A 24,637-nucleotide genomic window follows, 5' to 3' on the forward strand; every position below is an offset into this window, starting at 1 on the left:
TGCCCCTGTGTCGCTAATGAAGAGTCTGATCAGTGACAACTTAGCTCAAACAAATCAGTTGTGTGCAAAGGCATAGGCTTGTGTCTGGTGCTTCCTCTCCTTTGACCCATGGAAGCCGCCGAGCCCTGAGGGTGAGCCAGCGCGAGCTGAAAGCAAGCGCAATCCTCACCCGCAGGGCCGGGCCAGCATGCTGGACTCCTCAGCGTTCTCTGGCCCGCGAGCCTCAGAGCTGCCCAACGGCCTTCAGCCTTGGTCGTGCTTGCCGCGCTTTGACCCCGCCATGTTCCTTCTCTTTGCACTGCTCTGTGCGCTTGGAGGACTGCACGCCCTCCTGGGTAAGATTGGGAAGACTGGGAAGCCTGGATTTCCTTCTCCTTTTGCCTCGAAGCAGGGCTGGGCTCTGCCAGGAGAGCAATTTTCTTTGTGGTACTCCTATGGCCTCCTATGGCCTTCCCCTTCTGATCTCCTGCTGGTGCCTTCCCCAGCATCTCTCCCGCCTCCCCACCCCCAGGCCCGGGTAGGTGACTGAGGATGTTAGCCAAGGTATCTACTCCCTGCATCAGGGTCTAGAGTCTTAGCAGTTGAAATGCAGCCAGTCTTCCTGGCCAGAGGTTCTAGAGGGGTGAGTCCTGCCTTCGGTTTATTCCCCAGGGTCCCAAGGAAATGGGCACTGATGTTCTGGAAACCAACAGGATGGTCCTGTAGAACTGTAATGTCTACTTTTTGTTCATTTGTTTGAATCTTAGCCATTTTGAGTGTGCCCCTGGAAATCTAGTGAAAGTTGTACACCAAGGAGGGTGGGCACATCTATGGAAGTTTACTTTCAATTTGAGACCGCCATGTACTCAGGATTAAGAACTCCATGCTCAACCAAGAAGATTGTTGCCAAAAAAAAAAAAAAAAACACACACAAAAACCCATTTTCTTACTGCAGATTCTGAAGAAATATTACTGCATGTCACAGTTCCATGGAAGATAAAGTCAAATGAGAGTGAAGATTCAGAGAAGCAGGTGAACAATCAAGAATATTTGTTTTATAATTTAAAACTTTAAGTCTCTTTTTATTTACCTTTACATTAAGTCAGATCATACTGATCTGTAGCCACTTGCAAAGGAAAATATTTCCCTGCGTTATTTTGTCTGTTAATATATTCTGATCCTCCATTCCCCACACTTTGCTAACTCTTGTCCCCTTCTCATCTCTCCATTTCTTCTGACATACTTGCACACAACTTCCAAAAAATAGTAAACTCTTCTCAGGAGTAATACAGGTAGAAAAAAAATCAGTATGAAATATGTGTAACAGTGGTCCAGCCTGCAATTATTACAAATTTGTGAATGGCCACTAAAGAGACAAAAAAGAAAAAAAAATGATCTCCAGGAAAGTTTTGACCCAGAAGCATCAGACTTTGTAGAGGTAATAGCCAAAGAAAGAAGGTAAGAAAAAGAAAAAAATGTCATATTTGCCTGCGTATAATGAAAAAGATTGCAATAAATAAGTACTAATTGGAAAAAGAAGTTGAAAATGCTTAGTTGCTATATAAAAAGAGTTAAACTGAAGGCATCCACTCCTGAATATTTTCTTAACTAAAATATTTCAAATTTGCATAGTTTTCATATTTTACATATTAAACTGGATGTCACAATAAAGGGGTTTAGATTTCCATGTTGTTAAAATGCTGTAGTCAATATATTTTATTATATTATATTGTATTATATTATATTATATTAATTATATTTATTACATATTATAAGTATATTATATTTCCAGGTAACCCTGGAAAAAATTTTCAGGTTGAAGGAACAATTTTTGAAATAAAAGTTAAAAAATTAAGAATTCATTAACTGTGTTTTGACATATAGAATTGGAACTTATCCGAGTAAGTTCTACTACTGAACAATTATAATAAAAAATAAAATGTGTGTGAAAATGTACTTGAAAATCATAATAAAATAATTTCCTTTAGAGTAGTTGTATATCTTAAACTAATCTCATTTAATTCTTACATTAATCTTCTGAAATAGGAAATATATATATTATATATATTATATACATATATAATACATACACACATGTATTTAGAAAAAAAGATTAAAAATGTTAAGGGCATCAAACCTATAAATTTTAGGACATGGAATCTAATCTGTAATTTATAACTCCAATTTCATTATAAGTAAACTACTTTTTTCTGAAAAACTTCTTTGCATAAAACATGTTTTGTTTGTTTTTTCTGATTTACTTCTGTTTGTACTTCTGTTTGTCACTGCATGGTCACTTTATTATTTTTTTTTTTTTAATTTTTTTTTTCAACGTTTATTTATTTTGGGGACAGAGAGAGACAGAGCATGAACGGGGGAGGGGCAGAGAGAGAGGGAGACACAGAATCGGAAACAGGCTCCAGGCTCTGAGCCATCAGCCCAGAGCCCGATGCGGGGCTCGAACTCCCGGACCGCGAGATCGTGACCTGGCTGAAGTCGGACGCTTAACCGACTGCGCCACCCAGGCGCCCCTGCATGGTCACTTTAAACTTCAAGCTGTTTACTTCAAATTGCCTGTCACAAAGCATATGGCAACACTGTGGAACATGACATAGTTTTACCTAATGTGTTCAGTATCTGTCTACATTTTTTGTATTCTATATATGGAATTCTGTAAGCTGTTTTTCCCTGTGATAGAGTATGCTAATGGTCTCCTTTGATTTCTTATAGTAGACATCCTTTATCTCTCTTATTTTCTTCCTTTAATACCTTATTATCCCAAGTCTTTAAAAAATTTTATTAGACATATGAAAGATTCTTTTTTCATGGACTTTCAGTTTTTCATGACACCCACACTTTCCACTAAAACAATGGCGTGGATTTGGGGATATTACAGGAATTATGCAGAAGGTGTCCAACCCTCGAAATTTTATCTAAGTATATTTGTGGAAGCCAAATAACCGTGGAAGCCGTTATTGGTATAACACTGGGAAGAATGTCCTCAGATGAGGAGAACAGTTACAGTGGGTTTATTTCCTTCTGTCAGTGCCTTCCTGCCAAAGACCATTGTGAACATAGGTGTAAGTCAAAACAAGTTAGGGTTATTGTGGTGAGAAAGAATACACACAATGGGACCCATGAGTCATCTCAGCAAGAAGGTGTTAGAAAGACATTAAGATTTAGCCTTAAGGGGCTTGGTGAAGTTTTTAAGAAACAGGCTTTTGTTCTGGTTTGGATGCAGTGCAGGAAGTACAGGTGATTCTATGATTGTGTATCTTAATAAATCTTATCTAGGAGAAGGGAAGGCTAGAACAATATTAGAGTTGTAATTGGTTAAGAAGCAACAGCTTCTAGGGGCGCCTGTCGGTTAGGCGTCCGACTTCAACCAGGTCACGATCTCGCGGTCCGGGAGTTCAAGCCCCGCGTCAGGCTCTGGGCTGATGGCTCAGAGCCTGGAGCCTGTTTCCGATTCTGTGTCTCCCTCTCTCTCTCTGCCCCTCCCCCGTTCATGCTCTGTCTCTCTCTGTCCCAAAAATAAATAAACGTTGAAAAAAAAATTAAAAAAAAAAAAAAAGCAACAGCTTCTCATGGTAGCCCAACAAGGAGATATTTGGTCATTTTTTTTTTCTGGCTTGGAACATGTTTATATTTTGCCCATATTTAAACACAGTTATGATATTGTCTTGTTTTTGTCTTGATCCATAATTGTCTCATAGTAGCTGTGTGTGATGTTGATGTTTTATGAATGTGTTTATTTTAAACTAAATCAAATCCACCTTATTGTTATTTTTTAATGGATTTTGATTTTTCTCTCATATCCAAAAACTTACCAACACTAAGTTCACTTAGGTTTCCTCCTATGATTTATTGGAGAAGTTTTATAATAGGTCTATAATACTTTTTTAATGTTTGTGTAAGGTGTGAGATCTGGGTTGAGCTTAAATTTTGATATGGGCATCCAATTTTCCCAGCACCATTAATTGAAATTCCTATCATTTCTCCACTGAAATACCTTTGCATATTAAAAAAGTCAGTTGATTATATTTTAATGGGTCTATTTATGAGCTCTTTCTCTCTCTCTTTTGGCCAATAGTATGCTGTCTTATTTATAGTAGCTTTATGGAAGATCTTGAAAGTGAGCAATGGGATTAATTCAACTTTGTTCTTCCTTAGAATTCTGATGACTGGCTATACAAGATCCTTTACTTTTTGTTAGTTTTTTTGTATTTAACTTCTTACATGACCCATAGTAAAAAAGTGAAATAAGCATACCTAAATCTCCATTTCTCAGCAGTTTTGAAATATACTCTTAACTCTTGCCTCTTTGTTGTATTATATTTGCCTACATAAATTTCCATTAGCTGATGTTGGAAGTTTTGGAAAGAGCTTCTCTTTTACTTATTCTTGCATATCTTCCACCTATAAGATTAGTTTGTTTTTAATCTCAGAAACTTTCTTAGCTTTGATGCTTCAGATATATCCGATCTCTTATAATAATAATTTACTTAAAAAACAATTAAATTTTCATTTATATGATCTATAATTGGATCATTTCCATATTTGTCTGTTAGCAGGCTAGCAGTGTAATACATCCTGTTACTTCTCTAAGGATGTTAGATGTACTTATTTTTCAGGTCCTGTCTTACTACTTTACATTTTTCTTAGGAATCATTTATTTCATCTGTTGAATTTGATATCTTTCCTTCTTGATGTAGACATTCCTCAGAAGTTAAATTGTTTTGTATCGTATACTTGCCATTTTAGTTGAGATCCTGTCATACTTTCTTTTGCCTCTGTTTTGTGTTTGGTCTAAGATAATGTATTGGGTCTGCTATAGTACATTATAGTAGTTTTATAGGAATTACAAAGATAAGGTTTGCGTCAGTTCTGGGTTATTAGTCATCTGGTCTTCTGAAATGTGTGCTTCTTGTACTTCCTAGGCGTTTCCAGTCATTGACATCACAGACCTCTCCCAAGCTTGCAGACTCTGGGCCAGCATAAAATCGAGATCTTTTCTGAAATTGGTTTGTTTTGGAAAGAAATTATGCATTTTCTGGAATAGGTATCTGTCTGCCTTTGTGGAGATAGTCCACTGACTGTAAACATACACTAAGTCTTCTCTTGTTCCTGAATGTCACCACATTAAAATGATAAGCACTGTTATAACTCAGTCCCTGTTGTATAAGAGCTCCTATTCCTGGAGCTACAGCATCGCTCCCTATCTTGTTTCGTGGGTCCTTTCTTCCTCAGTTTTATATGTTAAGAATTGCTAAGTGGTGCTAGGTGAATACAGTAGTATGTGTGTGTTTATGTTTTACATACATACATATATATAATGTAAATTTGTTATTTCATTATAATTGGTGTAGAATGTAAGCCTATAGTCATGTCTTTCATCTTGACCTGTAAAGTTATGTTTTTTCTAAATAGAAGCAATTAATGTATAGTATTAATAATGGTAAATTATATATTTTTTCAGAAGGTAGTCTTCATTTTTTCTTTTCAAAAAGCCAACCCTATACATTAAATTCATCACCCTAATCCTAAATTTACCAGAATAATAAATTCTTAGTATTGAGAATAATAAATTCTGAAGAATACATTGATTTTCTAAATGGGTCCTGTCTTTTTATAAATTGAGGTAATATTGGAATATAACATTATGTAGGTTTCAGATATCCAATATTATATTCAACATCTCTGTGCACTACAAATTGATCATCACAAAGAGTCTAGCTACCATCCATTGCCATACAAATTATCCCCTTTACCTATTTTTCCCACTCCTGACCTTCTTTACCTTCTGGTAACCACCAATCTATTCTATCTATGAGTTTTGTTTTGTTTCCTTTAATTTTGTTCCTTCACTTGTTTTGTTCTTATACCACATATAAGTGAAATCATATACTATCTGTCTTTCTCTGTCTGACTTATTCCTCTTAGTATACCTTCAAGGTTCATTCATGTTCTTGTAAATGGCAAGGTTTCATTCTATTTGTGGCTGAGTAATATTCCATTGTGTATGTGTATTCACATATATATCACATCATCTTTATTCATCTATTTTTAAGTTTACTTATTTATTTTGAGAGAGAGAGAGAGAGCACAAGCAGGGGTGGGGCAAAGAGAGAGGATCCCAAGCAGGCTTTGCACTGTCAGCACGGAGCCCTGCATGGGGCTTGAGCTCATGAACTGTGAGATAATCACCTGACCTGAGATCTAGAGTCAGATACTTAACTTACTGAGCCACCTAGGTGCCCCCATTGATGGACATATAGACTGTTTCCATTTCTTGGCTATTAAAAATAATGTTGCAGTGAACATAGAGGTGCATATATCTTTTTGAATAAGCATTTTTATATTATTTGGATAAATATCCAGCAGTGGAACAGAGGGATATGTGGCAGTTGTATTCTTAATTTTTTGAGGAATCTCTATACTATTTTCCATAGTGGCTGCATTAATTTACATTTCTACCCAAAGTGTACAAGTGTTCCCTTTTCTCCACATCCTCTCCAACAATAGTTATTTCTTGCCTTTTTTATAATGGCCATTCTAATTGGTGTGAGATAATATCTCATTGTGGTTTTGATTTGCATTTCCCTGATAATAGTGATGTTGAACATCTTTACATGTTCCTGTTGGCCATCTATATGCTTTTTTTGTGAATAGTCTATTCAGATCCTCTGCCCATTTTTAATCAAATTTTGTTGTTAGTGCTGAGTTGTGTGAGCTCTTTGTATATCTTGTAGATTAACCCCTTATTAGATGCATGACTTGAAAATATCTTCTCTCATTTAGTAGGCCAACTTTTCATTTTAATGATGGTTTTCTTTGCTGTGCAAAAACTTTCAGTTTCATATAGTCCCATTTGTTTATGTTTGCTTTTGTTCCCCTTGCCTTTGGAGTCTGATCCACAAAACCATTGCTGAGACCAATGTCAAGGAGCTTACTGACTGTTTCCTTCAAAGGATTTTATAATTTCAGGTCTTACATTCAAGTCTTTAATCCAGTTTGAATTAATGTTTGTGTATGGTGTAAGAGAGTGGTCTAGTTTCATTCTTTTGCATGTGGCTAACCAGTCTTCCCAACATTATTTACTGAAGGGACAATCCTTTCTCCATTGTGTTCTTGGATGCTTTGTCATAAATTAATTGTCCATATGTATATAGATTTATTCCTGGGGTCTCCGTTCTTTTCCATTGATCTGTGTGTCTGTTTTTGTGCCAGTGCCATATTGTTTTGATTGCTATAGCTTTAAAATATATTTTGAAATTAAGGAGAGTAATACCTTTGGTTTTGTTCTTTTTCTTAAGATTGTTTTGGCTATCAGGGATCTTTTGTGGGTTCATACAAATTTTAGAGTCATTTGTTCTTGTTCTGTAAAAATGATGTTACAATTTTGATAAGGATTGCATTGAATCTATAGATAGCTTTGGGTAGTAGGGACTTTTTTTTTGGCACATGAAAATTTTTTACTATCATGTTTTCACCATCGAAACTTATGATCTTGGTCTTTCCTTCTTGCCTTTGTGTAAGGCCAAAAGAACGATGCTGGCTACTTTGACAGCCTTAAAGAAAACTCCAGGAATGTCACTAACAGCATGACCTTTGCAACCAAATCTAACAACCAGAACTTCATCATTTTCCTCAATAAAATTCAAACAACAATCATTGGGTTAAAAGGCTGTGATTTTTTAGCCTTTCTTGATCAGCTGGACCCTGAGACACTTCCTGATGGCTAAATTTAGCTATTTGGCTTCAACACCTACTTTTTCCAGTACAATTCCCTTTGCATGGGAAGCACCTCCAAAAGGGTTGGCATTCAGGGCTGTGTCCACATAGGCCTTCATGTACTTTGATCATGCCACTTCTGATGCATTGGTGGCTGTGAGCTTCCTGGCAGTATGAAAACTGCTACACTTGCCCATCCTGCCGGTATCATGGGCCTGAACAAAAGAGGTAGTAGGGACATTTTACCAAGATTAATTATTCTAATTCACTAGCACAGAACATCTTTTCATTCATTTGTGTCTTCTTCAATTTCTTTTATCAATATATTATAGTTCTCTGTGTACAGATATTTTACCTCTTTGGTAAAATTTGTTTCTAGATATTCTTCTTGATATTGTTTTTTTTTTTTAATTTATCTTTCTGGGAGTTTATTATTTGTATATCGAAATTTAACAGATTTCACAAGTAATTTTATATTCTGCAACTTAATTTATTCATTCTAATATTTTTGTTTTGGTGGCGTCTTTGTATATATGATCTCATGTCAATTGCAAAGAGTGACATTTTTATTTATTCTTTTTCATTTTGGATGCCTCTTATTTCCTTTTGTTGACTAATTGCTGTGGCTAAGACTTCCAGTACTATGTAGAATAAAAGTGGTGAGTGTGGGGATCCTTATCTTCTTTCTGAACTTCAAGGAAAAGTTTTCAGGTTTTCCTCATTGAGTAAGGTGTTAGTTATGGGTTAGTCATATATGGCCTTTATTATGCTGAGGTACATTTCTCCTATCAGCACTTTTCTGACAGTTTTTATCAAAATTGGAGTTGAATTTTATTCAATGCTTTTTGGGCATCTATGAAGATGATCATATGATTTTCATCCTTCATTTTGTTAATATGGTATATCACTTTGATTGCAAATGTTGAAACATTCTTGCAACCCTGGAATAAATCCCACTTTATTTTGGTGTTTGATCATTTTAATGTATTGTTGAATTTGGCTTCCTAATATTTTTTGAGGATTTTTGCATCTATGTTGATCAAAGATAATGGCTTATAATTTTCTTTTTCATGGTGTCCTTCTTGGTTTTGCTATCACAGTAATGCTGGCCTCACAAAATGCATTTGGAAGTGTTTCCTGCTATTTAAACTTTTGGAAGATTTTAAGAAGAATACACGGAAAATCTTTTTTTTTTCTTGTTTTGAATGTATTCACAGTGACCCATATGATCGTGGACTTTTGTTTGTTGGGAGATTTTTGATTACAGATTCAGTCTCCATACTAGTAATCAGATTGTCTGTTACTTCATGATTCAGTTTAAGAAAATTGTATGTTTCAAAGAATTTATACACTTCTTCTAGGTTGTCCAATTTGTTGGTGTGTAATTGTTCATAATAGTCTCTTATGATCTTTTAGATTTCTGTGCTGTCAGTTTTAACTTCTCTTTGATTTCTGATTTTATTAGTGTCTTCTTTTTTGGTGTTGTTTTTTGTTTGTTTTATTTTGGTTTTGGTTGTGATTTTTTTTTTGATTAGTCTAGCTAAAGGTTTGTCCATTTTGTTTTATTTTTTTTCAAAGAACCAGCTCTTAGTTGCATTGATCTCTTCCATTTTTTGTCTCTTTTTATTTATTCCTCCTCTGATCTTTATTATTTTCTTTCTTCTACTGACCTTGGGCTTTGTTTGTTTGTTTTCTAACTCCTTCAGATATAGACTTAAACTTATATAGTAGGACTGTATTGCTGTGATCTTTCCTTTTAGAACCACTTTTGCTGCATCTCAAGGATTTTGATATGTTGTGTTTCTGCTTTCATTCATGTCTAGGTATTTTTTCTTTGATTTCTTTCTTTAAAAATGTTGCTTATTTATTTTTGAAAGAGAGTGTGTGTGCACGAGTGAGGTAGGGACAGAGAGAGAATCCCAAGTAGGCTCTATGATGTCGATGCATAGGCCAATGCCAGGCTTGAACCCACTAAATGTGAGATCATGACCTGAGCCAAAACAAGAGATGCTTAACTGACTGAGACACCCATCTCTTTGATTTATTTGTTTGACCCATTGAATGTTTACTAGCATGTTGTTTAATCTCCACATATTTATAGTTTTTTCCAGTTTTCTTCTTCTAATTGACTTTTATATCATCTCATTTGGAAGAGATCCTTGATATGATTTCGGTATTTTGATGATGTCTTGTTTTGTAGTCTAACATGTGATATGTCCTGGAGGATGTTTTCTGTGTGTTTGTGAAGAATGCATATTCTGTTGCTTTTGGATAGAATATTCTGTGTAGCTCTATTGTCTGTTTGGTTTAATGTTTTTTAAGACCGATGTTTCCTTATTGATTTTCTATCTAGTTGATCTATCCACTGAGATAAGTGGGGGTTAAATTCCCTACTATTACTATATGGCTTTTAATTTCTCCACTTAAATATGTTAATATTTCTTTATGTGTCCTGGTGCTTCTATATTGGGTGTGTATATATTTATAAATGTTATATCTTCTTGTTAAATTGACCCCTTTATCATTACGTAAAGTCTTTCTTTATTATTACAGTCCTTATTTTAGAGTCTATTTTGTTGACTATGAATATAGGTATGCCAGCTTTTTTGTTTGTTTCCATTCCATGGAATATCTTTCTCCATCCCTTCACTTTCAGCTTGTGTTTGTCTTTTCTTCTGAAATGAGTCTTATGTATGTAGAACACAGATGAGTCTTGTTTTTTTTAATCCATTCAACCATTTTATATCTTTTGATTTTAGGGTCTATTTACATTTAAAGTCATTATTGATAGACATGTAGTTATTGCCATTTTGCTAAAGGTTTTCTGGATGTTCCTTTCTTCTTCTATTTCTCTCTTCCCTAGTGGTTTGATGTCTTTTGTTAGTGTTATGTTTATATTTCTGCCTCATTTTCTTTTGTGTATTTACTTTTTGTATGTATGTGTGATTGTTGTGAGGTTTACATATAATTTCCTATGTTATATGAGTTGAGTTGACAGCAAATTAAATTTGAACACATTCCATAACTTTCCATTTTTCTCCTCCTGTCGTGTTTTATATTTTTATGGCACATTTGCATCTTTTTTTTTTTTTACCGTTTATTTATTTTTGAGACAGAGAGAGACAGCGCATGAACAGGGGAGGGGCAGAGAGAGAGGGAGACACAGAATCTGAAACAGGCTCCAGGCTCTGAGCTGTCAGCACAGAGCCCGACGCGGGGCTGGAACTCACAGATCGCGAGATCGTGACCTGAGCTGAAGTCGGCCACTTAACCGACTGAGCCACCCAGGCACCCCTACATTTGCATCTTTTATGTTAGGTACGCTCTAATTATTATGGTTTTAGCTAGTTTTACCATATTTTTCTTTTAACCTTCATACTTGCTTTATAAGTGATTGATCCACTATCTTTACTATGCATTTACCTTTTCCAAAGAGCTTTGTTACTTTCATATGTTTACCTGTTATTAGTTGTTGTCATTTCTTTTCAGTTTAGAGAAGTCCTTTAAACATTTCTTTTCAGGCCATTTTAGTGGTGATGAACTGCTTTAGGTTTTGCTTAACTTGAAAACTTAATCTCTTTATTCAGTTCTGAATAATAGCCTTACCAGGTAAAGAATTGTTGGTTGAAAATTCTTCCACTCAGCACTTTGAATATGTCATTTTACTGTCTTCTGGCTTGCATTATTTCTGCTGAAAAATCTGCTGATTTATGAGATTAGATTTACAAGATTTCCTTGCATATAGTACATTGTACTTCTTTTGCTGCTTTTAAGAGTCTCTCTTTATTTTAAACTTAACCATTTTAACTGTATTATATCTTGGTGTGGATCTGTTTGGGTTTATTTTATTTGGAACTGCTTAGCCTTCCTGAACCTGTCTGTTTCCTTCCTCAGATTAGGGAAATTTCTGTCATTATTTCTTCAATTAAGTTTTTGGCCTGTTCTCTCTTTGCTCCTTCTGGGATCACTATAGTTTAAGTATTATTCCACTTGATGTTGTACTTAAGGACTCTTAGTTATCTTCATTTTTAGCTCTTTTTTTTTCTTCCTGGTCTCTCTGGGTAAGTTCTGCTGCTTTGTTTTCCAGCTCAGTGATCCAGTCTTTGGCCTCGTTCTGTGTGCTGTTGAACTCCTCTAGTGTAGTTTTCAGTTTAGTTATGTCCTTATTTAGCTCTTTGACTTCTGTTTAGAACTTTCTTATATTTCCTGTCTCTTTGTTGAGGATCTCACTGTGTTCATCTACTCTTCTTCCAAGTTTGGTGAACATCTATATGACCATTACTTTTAACTCTTTATCAGGTTGATTGCTCATCTCCATTTCATTGAAGTCTTATGTTTTTTTTCTTTCATTTGGAACATATTTGCCTGTCTCTTCATTTTTCCTTACTTTCTGTGTTTGTTCCTATGTATTAGACAAATCAGCTACCTCTCCTAATCTTGAAGGAACAGCTTTTTGTAGTTGTAACAAGAACCTTGAAAGCACAGTTCCCTCTGACCACTAGAGTAACATGCTCAAGGGATATCATGCTCAAGGTATATGCTCTGCACACCTATCTTCAGTGCATGGGTGCTCAGAGCTGGTATCCAGCACAGGCACATCATACAGTGGCACTGAGGTCCAAAGGTGAGTTGGGCTGGTGCCTGGCATGGCTGTACAGTATGGCTGTGATGCCATAGTGTGGACATGGTTCTTAGTTGGGTGTGCCCAAAGACTGTAGCAGGTTAGAGAGATATTCCAAAATGGTGCCCACCAGCACTGACATTAGCAAAGTAGGATGATGTTGCAGATGTGGCACCCACCAGTTTCTCTGTCCCCAGAGAAAGTTCCAACAGTTTACTGCTTCTCTGGCAAGTGCTTTAAGTTTAGTAAATGGGTCTTTTCACATATGGTCCAGGTGCTTTTCAAATTAGCATTTTTTCCTCTGGGTCCCAGGTTTAGTGATTCTGCATGTGATCTTTTTAAGATCTCCTTTTTAAGGTTCTCCATTCTCTACAGTTCTATAGTTTTCCTGGATGTAATATCTATTGTTTTTCAAACCTCAGCATTTAGGGGGCTCATCTCTCTTATGTAGGGTCTAACAATTTAGCTATCTGTTGTATAGCACAAACCTCCGATTCCTTGGTATTTTTGTTTCCCATCCCGATTATGTTTCACCCTGCTTGAGTAGGTTTTGTTTTGCTTTGTTTTGTTTTCTTTTTTGTCAATGTGGTGTCTCTCCCTCTCTTATCCATCTCAATGCTGTCTTTTTTGTCTTTTGCTATAGAGTCTCTGTGCATCCCGTTTTCCAGTCTTTTTCAGAATAAATTACTCCATCTGTAGTTGTATATTGGTTGTAACCATGGGAGGAAGGAGTTCATGATCTTCTGATATTGTTATCTTGAACCCATTTCCCCAAATGAATTGTTTCATTTACATGAGACAAAAATAGTGTTTCAGTTTATATATTTCTTATTTACTAAATCATCTTTATTCATTTGCTTTATTATAGGTGATTTATGTCATTACAATTGATGAAAAACCATACACTCTGCATCTCAGAAAACAGTAAGATGTAATTTTCCATTAAAGCTTAGATTTTAATTTTAAATTTTTTTTTATTTTTTTAATGTTTTTATTTATTTTTGGGAGAGAGACAGAGAGAGAGAGAGAGAGAGCATGAGCAGGGGAAGGGCAGAGAGAGACAGAGGGAGACACAGAATCCAAAGCAGACTCCAGGCTCTGAGCTATCATCACAGAGCCTGACACAGGGCTCGAACCCACAAACTGTGAGATCATGACCTGGGCCAAAGTCGGGCGCTTAACCGACTAAGCCACCCAGGTGCCCCTAATTTTAAATATTTTTGTACGCTGTTTAAATTAAAGAATGCAATATAATGTAGACTGTCTTTCTATTTTTCAATCAAGATTAATTACGTCTTGAATAGAAGAGTAAAATGATGTATAATAGAATGTTATATTTTAATTGTCTAGCTTATTATTTTCAAATTAAAAATAAGCTACTTATTTCTAGATCTTCAATTGAGTATAAAGCCATTTAACCCAAGAACTGTAATTTATGTATTAAATAAATATGTCTGATGTGAAGTCAAACATGGTTACACATCAAGTGGTTTATTGGTGGAAAAGTCAATTAATGGCATACATTTTATGAATGTATTAATTACATATGTATTTATTTTTAACAAGTCTATTGGGTACATTCATGTATCATAAAACTCACTCAAGTGTATAATGCAATAACTTTACACTGTATGCAACACTGCAACCATCAACCATAAATCAGTTGTAGAATGTTTCATATCCTACATAAGATCCTCATGCTGTTTCATATTTAATCCCTGTGCTCACCCACAACTACAGGCAACTATCAATCTATTTTGTGTCTCCTAATTTGCATTTTCTCAGCATTTCATGCAAGTGGAATCAAACAGCCTTTTCTTTGCCTGCATCTTTGAAAATATATATTTGTAACAACTGCATTTTGTCTGCCTGCATCTCTGTAGTTGAACAAGGATAAAGAAAACTACCCACTTAATTTATGACTGTTCCCATCTAATTCATGACCATTAAACTCATGTTGGTTTTTAATGTCTGTACAACTCCACTGAAATATTTTTTGATAAGACCACCAATGATCTTTACGTTGCTGAATGCCAGTTATGTTTTAGTTTTCACTTTTCTTTACCAAATGGCAGCATCTTGTGTAGCTTATCAGAATATCCTCAGAAAATACTTTCTTCATCTGGCTTCATTTCTTCATTTGGCCAGAACACTGTGGACTCCTGGTTTAACTTTTACCATTGTGTTCACTCTCTCAGTTTTGTTTGGCTATTTTTTTCGACTTGTTTGTTTTTTATATTCTTCTTCATCTTTCCAATCTTAGAGTACTCCATGGTACTTTTCTTGAATCTTGTTTTTCCCTAGCTACACTCAATGAACTTATTATTTCATCCTTTCTTGTAGCTTTAATATTGATTACCTCCAAGTTGTATCCCTACTTTATTCCTCTCCAATGGACATCATATTCATGTATCTGACTACTTATTTGATTATCAAGTGTTTGCTAGAATTCTCATACTTAACATATCCAAAACGTATATCTGATCCTCCCTCAAAATTTATCCTTCCTACAGTCATCTAAGCAAATGGCAATTCTATTCTTCTAGTTTCTCAAAACAAAATCTTGGAGCCATCCTTGATATCTTTTTTTCTTCTGTTTTCCCTCACAATGGATTATTAATCCCAGTGGATTATTAAATTCCAAGTGTTCAGTCTTCAAAATATACCCATAATTGAACCTCCACCACTGCTAACTGTCTTAGTTCAAGTCACAATCATATCTTGCCTGGATGATTGTAAGAGCCTAACTGCTTTCTCTGCTTCTACTTACTTGCCCTACAGATAATTCTCAACAAGCATTCAATCTGACTCTATTAAAATGTTGGTCTGAAGGGTCCCTGACTGGCTCAGTAAGAAGAGCATGTGACTCTTGATCTTATGAGTTTGAGCCCCACATAGGGTGTAGAGATTACTTAAATAAGTAAAACTTAAAAAAAAATAAAGTATCAATCTGATCATATCATTTATTTGTTCAAAATCTTCTCATCTCTGTGACACCATCTCTTACTACTGTCTCTCATCTTCAATCAGCATTTCATTCCAGTCACATCTTCCCCTAGCTGTTCTTTATATATAGAATGCATATTTTGGCCTCATGATCTTTGGATTTTCTCCTAACTCTGTCTGGAGTAACATATCTATGCAAATCCATGTGGCCTGTTTTTAGGTCTCTACTCAATCTATTCAGTGAGCTTTTCTATGCAGTGAGCTTTTCTATGCTATCTACACTTTGCAATCTATCTACACTTTGCAACCTATCTACACTTTGCAACCAACTTCCTTCACCCAGGCCTTATTTAATAACATACTTAACATCTAACATGCTAGCAGTGTGTGTCCTTTACTGTCATGAAAATCAGTGGTTTTGTCTTTTGTTTACTGCTGTATCCTAATGCCTAGAAGAGGATTTGTCAGTAGGCACTCAGTAAATATATGTTGGATGAAGATATACACAGGCACACACTGATACAGAGGATTTCAGTCTGTTCCAGTGTTAAGAAAAGCTGAACTTTCTGATATGCTAGTTCTGTCAATTTAAACTGTTATGCCACACTAAAATTACTCTAATTAAAGCATATTATTATATAAATCCAGTATATTTCACATTTATCTTTATTATAGCAATGTTTATATTCCTATTAAGTTCATGACTGACCATTTTTTATTTTTGTTTTTCTTAGCTCATTCTTATCCCAGAACTTTTTGGTTTACACATATAATGAAACTGGATTTTTGCATTCAGAGTCATCATATTTTAAGGTAAGCTTAAAATGGCTTAGATATTTATTATCATATGTTTATTGAAGTGGCCATACCATTATCATTGGGATATGTTTGTTCCATGAGGACAATTTAATACAAATATTTTATTCCATATAATTGACCTGTTATGCGGTTGATTGTTGTACATAAAAATAGTAAGTGAGAGAAATGGAGCTAAGACGGTGGAGGACCACTAAGCTTGTCTCATCCCTTGAACACAGCTAAATAGTTATCAAATCATTCTGAACACAGCAGACCAAAACACACCCAGGATCTAGTTTTTTGTTTCCTGATTTTTGTGTTTGTTCTGTTTGTTTGTATGGTTTTTTTTCTTTTTTTTTCCTTGTCTTTGCTTTTCTTTTCTGGACAAAATGACAAGATGGAGAAACTCACCCTAAAAGAAAGAACAGAACTCATGGCCAGGGATTTAATCAACACAGATATAAGTAAGATGTCTGAACTAGAATATAAAACCACAATTATGGGGTGCCTGCGTGGCTCAGTTGGTTAAGCATATGACTCGTGGTTTCAGTTCAGGTCATGATCTCACGGTTTGTGAGTTCAAGGCCAACGTTGGGCTCTCCACTCTCAGTGCAGACCCTACTAGGGATTCTCTCTCTCTCTCCCCCTCTCTCTGTCCCTCATGAATTCTCTCTCTCTCTCAGAATAAATAAATAAACTTACATATATAAATAAAACCACGATTATAATAATATTAGCTGTGGTTGAAAAAGCATAGAAGATACCAGAGAATCCTTTTCTGAAGAGATAAAAGAACTAGAATCTAGTCAGGCTGAAATTTAAAAATCTATAACCTACAATCTCAATGGATGCCATGATTGTGAAGGTGGATGAAGCAGAGTAGTGAATCAGTGATATAGAAGATAAAATTATGGAAAATAATGAAGCTGAAAAAAAGGAATACAAAGGCCAAATATCATGATACAGCAATTAGAGAACTCAGCAACCTTTTAAAGAGGAAGGACATTTTGTATCATAGAAGTTCCAGAAGATGAAGAGAGAGAAAAAGGGGCAGAAGGTTTGTTTATGTGAGCAAATCATAGCTGAAAACTTCCCTTATGTGGGGAAGGACATAGACATCAAAATCCAAGAATAGAAAACTCACATTAAATTCAACAGAAGCTGGGGCACCTGGGTGGCTCAGTTAGTTAAGTGTCCGACTTTGGCTCAGGTCATGATCTCATGGTCTGTGGGTTCAAGCCCTGCATCAGGCTCTGTGCAGACAGCTTGGAGCCTGGAGCCTGCTTTGGATTCTGCATCTCCCTCTGTCTCTGCCCCTCCCCTGCTCATGCTCTGTCTCTCTCTATCAAAAATGAATAAATGTTAAAAAAAATTGAAAAAAATTCAACAGAAGCTGACCATCAGCAAGGCATATCATAGTCAAATTCACAAAATACTCAGACAAGTAAAGAATCCTGAAAGCAGCAAGAGAAAAAAAGTTCTTAAACTACAAGGGAAGACCAGGTTTACAGCAGATTTATCAACAGAAACTTGGCAGGCCAGAAGGGAGTGGCAGGATATTTTCAATGTGCTAAGTGGGAAAAAAATGCAGCCAAGAATTCTTTATCCAGCAAGGGGGTCATTCAGAATAGAAGTTTCTCAGACAAACAAAAACTAAGAAACTTTGTGACCACTAACCCAGCCCTGCAAGAAATTTTAATGGGGACTGTTTGAGTGGAGAAAAGACAAAACAAAACAAAAAAGACCAAAAGTAACAAAGACGAGAAAGGACAAGAGAACATCACCAGAAACATCAACCCTACAGTTAACACAATGGCACTAAATTCATATCTTTCTATATTTCCTCTAAATGCCAATGGACTAAACGCTCCAATTAAAAAACATAGGGTATCAGAATGGATAAGAAACAAGACCCATCTCTATATGCTGTTTATAAGAGACTCATTTTAGACCTAAAGACACCTCCAGATTGAAAGTAAGAGGATGGAGAACCATCTATCATGTTAATGGTCATCAAAAAGGAGCTGGAGTAGCCATACTTATATCAGACAAAATAGACTTTAAAACAAACACTGTAAGAAGAGATGAAGCAGGACATTATATCATAATTAAGGGATCTGTCCATCAAGAAGATCTAACAATTATAAATACTTATGCCCCCACCTTGAGAGATCCCAAATATAGAAATCAATTATAACAAACATAAAGAAACTCTTTCATAATAATAAAATAATAGTAGGGGGCTTTGACAACCACGCACACTAATGGGCAGATAATCTAAGTGTATCAACAAGGAAACATTGGCTTTGGAAAACACACAGCACCAGATAGACTTAACAGAAATATTGAGAACATTTCATCCTAAACAGCAGAATACACATTCATTTCAAGTGCACATGGAACATTCTCCAGAATAGATCACATACTGGGTCACAAATCAGCTGTCAATAAGTACAAAATGATCAAGATAATACCATGAATATTTTTAGAACAAAACACTATAAAACTTGAAGTCAACCAGAAGAAAAAATTTGGAAAGCCCTCATATACACAGAAGTCAAAGAATATCCTATTAAAGAGGGAATGGGTTAACTAGAAGATTAAAGAGGAAATTAAAAAATACATGGAAGTCGTGAAAATGAAAACACGGCAATCCAAAACCTTTGGGGTAATCAAAGCAGTCATGAGAAGAAAGTATATTGCAATTCAGACCTGTCTCAAGAAGCAAGAAAGGTCCCAAATACACAACCTAATCTTATACCTGAAGGAGCTAGAAAAGGAGCAGCAAATAAAGCCTAAAGCCAGCAGAAGAAGGGAAATAATAAAGCAGAAATAAATGGTATAGAAACAAATGAACAAAATACCCAGGGAACAATAAAACTAGGAGCTGTTTTTTTTAAAGAATAAACAAGATTGATAACCCCCTAGCCAGCCTTATCAAAAATAAAAGAGAAGGACCCAAATAGATAAAATTATGAGTTAAAGAGGAGTGATTACAAGCAACACCACAGAAATACAATTATAAGAGAATACTGTGAAAAATTATATGCCAACAAACTGGGAAATCTGGAAGAAATGGACAAATTCCTAGAAACTCACAAAATACCAGAACTGAAACAGGAAGAAATAGAAAATTTGAACACATAACCTGCAAAGAAACTGAATCAGTTATCAAAAATCTCACAACAAACAAGAGTCCTGGACCAGACAGCTTCCTAGGAGAATTTGAACAGACATTTAAAGGAGAGTTAATACCTATTCTTCTGAACCAGTTCCAAAATAAATAGAAATGGAAGGAAAACTTCCAAAGTTATTCTATGAGGTCAGCCTTACCTTGATTCCAAAATCAGACAAAGACCCCACTAAAAAGGAGAATTATAAGCCAATATCCCTGATGAACCTGGATGAAAAACTTTTCAACAAGATACTAGCGGATCAAATCTAACAGTACTTTAAAAGAATTATTCACCATGATCATGTAGGGCTTATTCCTAGGCTGCAGAGGTGGTACAGGTTTGCAAATCAATCAATGGGATACATCACGTTAATAAAAGAAAGGATAAGAACGATATGATCCTCTCAATAGATGCAGAAAAACATTTGACAAAATACAGCATCCATTGTAGATAAAACCCCTCAACAACGGAAGTATGGGTGGAGCACTCCTCAATCATAAAGGCCATATGCAAAAGACCCACAGCTAATATCACCTTGAATGAGGAAAAACAGGGATCTTTTCTTCTACAGTCAGGATCAAGACAGGGATGTCCAGTCTCACCACTGTTATTTGAGATATTACTGGAATTCTTTGCCTCAGCACTCAGACAACAAAAATAAATAAAAGTCATCCAAATTGGCAAGGAAGAAGTCAAACTTTTACTAATTGTAGATGACATCATACTCTATGTAGAAAACCTGAAAGATTTCAAAAAAATTGTTAGAACTAATACATTAATTCAGCAAAGTCACAGGATATAAAATCAACCTGCAGTAATGTGTTGCATTTCCATACACCAATAATGAAGCAGCAGAAATAGAAATCAAGGAATTGATCCCATATACAATTGCACAAAAAATAATAATATACCTTGGAATAAACCAAAGAGGTAAAAAGTCCTGCACTCTGAAAACTATACAACAATTATGAAAGGTATTGGGCGTATTGAAGAGGACAAACAAAAAATGGAAAAGTATTCCATGCTCATAGATTGGAAGAACAAACATTGTTAAAATGCCTATACTACCCAAATCAATCTACATGTAATGTAATCCCTATCGAAATACCATCTGCATTCTTTGCAGAGCTAAAACCAACAATCCTAAAATTTGTATGGAAACAGAAAAGGCCCCAAATATCCAACGCAATTCTGAAAAACAAACTGGAGGCATCACAATTCTGGCATCAAGCTATATTACAAAGCTATATTCATCCAGACAGTATGGTGCTGCCACAAAAAAACAGACATGTAGATCAATGGAACAGAATTAAAAACTCAGAAATGGACCCACAACTATATGGTCAACTCATCTTTGACAAAGCAGGAGAGAATATCCAATGGAAAAAGAGCAGTCTCTTCAACAAATGCTGTTGGGAAAACTGGATGACAACATGCAAAAGAAAGAAACTGGACCACTTTTTTACACCATACAAAAAAATAAATTCAAAATGGATGAAAGACCTAAATGTGAGACAGGAAACCATCAAAATCCTAGAAGATAATACCACCGCAGCAACCTCTTTGACCTTGGCTATAGCAACTTCTAACTAGTCACATCACCAAAGGCAAGGGAAACAAAAGCAAATATGAACTATTGTGACTTCATCAAGATAAAAAAAAACATCTCCACAGCAAAGGAAACAATCAAAAAAACTAAAAGGCAGCCTACAGAATGGAGAAAGATATTCAAAATATTCAAAATATTAAAAAATGACATATCTGATAAAGGCTTACTATCCAAAATCTATAAAGAACTTATCAAACTCAATACCCAAAATCAAACAACCCAGTAAAGAAATGGACAGAAGACAGGAATAGACACTTTTCCAAAGAAGGCATGGCTAACAGATACATGAAAAGATGCTCAACATAACTCATCATCAGGGAAATACAAAGCAAAACCACAATGAGATGCTACCTCACACCTGTCAGAATGGCTAAAAAACCCCAGATGTTGACAAGGTTATGGAGAAAGGGAAACCCTCTTGCACTGTTTGTGGAAATGAAAACTGGTGTAGCCACTCTGTAGAACAGTACAGTGGTTCCTCAAAAAACTAAAAGTAGAACTACTCAATGATTTAGCAATTGTGCTATCAGGTGTTTACCCAAAGGATATAAAAATACAGATTCGAAGGGGTACATGCATCCCAATGGCTATAGCAACATTATGAACAATAGCCAAGCTATGGAAAGAGCCCAAATGTCCATCAATTGATTAATGGATAAAAAAAGATGGTCTCTCTATATAATGGAGTACTACTCAACCATCTAAAAGAATGAAATCTTGTCATTTGCAACAAGTGGATGGAGCTAGAATGTATTATGCTGAGCAAAATATATCAATCAGAGAAGGACAAATACCATATGATTTTATTCATATGTGGAATTTAAGAAACAAAACAGACGAGCTCATGGGAAGGAGAGGGAAGAGAAGAGAGAGAAATAAATAGTAGACTATTAACAATAGAGAACAAACTGAGGGTTGATGGAGAGAGGTGGGTGGGAGATGGGCTAGATGGATGAGTATTAAAAAGAGCACTTGTGAACACTGGGTATTCATGTATGTAAGTGATAAATCACTGGATTCTAATCCAATGTTGCACTGTCTATTAACTAACTAAAATTTAAATTAAAAAAATGGCATGTGATGGGGCGCCTGGGTGGCTCAGTCAGTTAAGCTTCTGACTTCAGCTCAGGGCATGATCTCACAGTTCGTGAATTTGAGCCCGGCGTCTGGCTCTGTGCTGACAGCTCAGAGCCTGGAGCCTTCTTTGAATTCTGTGTCTCCCTTTCTCTGTGTCCCTCCCTGGCTCATACTCTGTCTCTCTCTCTCAAAAATAAATAAACATTAGAAAAAATTTTTAAATGGTATGTGAGAGAGATAAACTCAGGCTGAGAGTACTCATTGGCACATCGATGGTACAGAATAAACAGGACTGTCAGAAACCTTTTTTCCTTGAAACTCTGCATTAATAAATCTATCTATATATAAATCTTATTTTAATTATTTTGACATTTTTAATCTTCTGTAATGTTTGCAAATACATTTTTTAATTTTTTTTATTTTTTTAAAAATTTTTTTTTAACGTTTATTTATTTTGGGGGCAGAGAGAGACAGAGCATGAACGGGGGAAGGGCAGAGAGAGGGGGAGACACAGAATCGGAAACAGGCTCCAGGCTCTGAGCCATCAGCCCAGAGCCTGACGCGGGGCTCGAACTCACAGACCGCGAGATCGTGGCCTGAGCTGAAGTCAGAAGCTTAACCGACTGCGCCACCCAGGTGCCCCGCAAATACATTTTTAATCATAAACAATTTATTTGTTTACCCTTCTATATTGTTTTTCAGATACATTGCCATTACCAAGGATATATTGCAAATTTTCCAAATTCACTTGCAACACTCAGCATCTGTTCTGGACTCAGGTATAGCATCTTTGACATGGAAAACTAGTGGCTAGCAGACATAAATCTGGGAAGGTTTAAGAGGATCCACATTCTGAAAGTTTCCTTTATGATGGCCTCACTTTTTAATATTAATATTAGTAGTTGGACTTTATTTAGTGCCTGTTCAAATGAAATCACACCAGGGAATTCTGACTGCAGGTATTATTTTAAGACACTGTGCAGAAGGGGATAGTTTCTGTAAAAGAAACTTTAGAAATAAATAATATTGTTGCAATGTTAATTGTCTCAAATAGTTATAGGAAATGATATTAACTTGTCATTTAACTAGCTGCATATTGTATTTTTTCAGTTTAGGTGTACTCAGTATCAGGCATAAAACAATTAATTAAGAAGGTACCTCAGAGGTAAAAGGCAGGAATAAGTGATTTTCATCAGTGTTAGTGGCAGGAGAAAGGTATTATCAGAGGAAGACTGGTCCAGAGCAAAGAAAAAAAGACTCTCCCTAACTTCCTTTTGTTTTTGTTTTCCTGGTGTCTAGAACTTACTCATGTCATCTCAGAAAAATTGGCATCCATTTAATGTGGCTTTTCATAGATACCCCCTCTTTAGAGGTACACTCTGTATACCTGCTTTCCCTTATTTTAATCTCTGGAAGAAAATGACCTTTATTCCTATGGAATTCTCAACAAGTGTCTTGATTTTCAACAAATACTTGGCCTTATTTAATAAATCTTGAATGAATATGACTACTATACAGGTAATACAAAATACTTTTAAATATATGTTGTTATTTAATATATGAGCAAAACTAAGGTAGATGTGGTATCTCAGTTACCAATAGTAGACTGAAAAAATAGGAAAATAAAGTGTGTTTATAATGTGTTCCTTAGTATATTTCAAGCTGGACTTTCTATTGATTTCTTTTCTATATTTTCCATGCCTTTGCTGACATGGTCTATTTAGCGAGACATCCTAATACTTCCCTTTAGTTGTTTAGACATGGTTTCTTTTAGCGCTTTGAAATTATATAAATACCTAATTTAAAGTATTGAAATTTAACTTAGATTTAAAGTACTTTTCACATTTTAGATTATAGCTTTGTAGGGTTTTTATGTCATTGATTTCTAAATATTCAGGGGATTCCTTCAGTTTGAAAACATCAGCTATGGAATTGAGCCATTGGAATCTTCAGCAAGATTTGAGCACATAATTTATCAAGTGAAAAATGATAATCAAGATATATCATGGCTAGCAGAAAATTACAGCAATATTTGGCAGAAAGACCAATCGTATAAAGATAATTTAAGCTCACAGGTAATGAGCTTAAATAATATAAATATATATTTATTTTATAAATAAAGTCAATAAAATAAAGTCAAGTTACCACTACCTTGGTAAAATTACTCTTTTATTTTTATATATAGTTTTACATACTACCTGAACATATCTTTCTAAAATAGATAATCATTTGTATACTTTAAGCTCTTAATTTACCTATAGGTTGCATGTAGTGTTGTTTGACAGGTGTTTTTCTTTCATCATTTTGAATGTTTTTTATTTCATTGTCTTATGGCCTCCATGATTGCTGATGAAAAATTAGGTGTTATTAATCTTATTGAGGATTCCTTGTACACGATGGGCCCCTTCTCTGTTGTTTCTTTCAAGTTTCTCTCTTTATCTTTTGTTTATTGCACTTTTCTTATGATGAGTAGTTCTTTTTGAATTTATCTGAGTAGTTGTTTTTGAGTTTATCTAAATTGGAGTTCACTAAGCTTTTTTGTGTAAACTAATGTTTTTCCCCTAATTTGGGAAATTTGGGGCCATTAGTCCTTTGGATATTCTTTTGCACTTTTATCTACCTCCTCACCTTCTGATACTCCCATTATGTATATGTTGGTCTGCTTGACAGTACCTCATAGGTCTATTAGATTTTGTT

The 24,637-nt window shown here is 35.3% G+C and overlaps 1 protein-coding gene across 5 annotated transcripts in view; it reads left to right on the top strand.

Annotated features, from left to right (window-relative positions):
- Positions 1–223: 223 nt before the first annotated feature.
- Positions 224–24,637, top strand: part of LOC125164584 (disintegrin and metalloproteinase domain-containing protein 18-like) — a 153,579-nt gene continuing 129,165 nt past the window's right edge. For 4 of the 5 annotated variants that reach the window (XM_047857406.1, XM_047857408.1, XM_047857407.1 and 1 more), the window contains exons 1-6: positions 224–335; positions 935–1,011; positions 13,203–13,258; positions 16,015–16,093; positions 22,643–22,719; positions 23,838–24,015. In XM_047857406.1, coding sequence (XP_047713362.1) covers positions 281–335; positions 935–1,011; positions 13,203–13,258; positions 16,015–16,093; positions 22,643–22,719; positions 23,838–24,015 — 522 coding nt within the window. In that variant the 5' untranslated portion in view covers positions 224–280. The remainder of the gene's footprint in view (positions 336–934; positions 1,012–13,202; positions 13,259–16,014; positions 16,094–22,642; positions 22,720–23,837; positions 24,016–24,637) is intronic. The other variant, XM_047857409.1, reaches the window with a different exon arrangement.

This window comes from Prionailurus viverrinus, chromosome B1 (genome assembly GCF_022837055.1).
Source record: "Prionailurus viverrinus isolate Anna chromosome B1, UM_Priviv_1.0, whole genome shotgun sequence".
Lineage (NCBI taxonomy): Eukaryota > Metazoa > Chordata > Mammalia > Carnivora > Felidae > Prionailurus > Prionailurus viverrinus.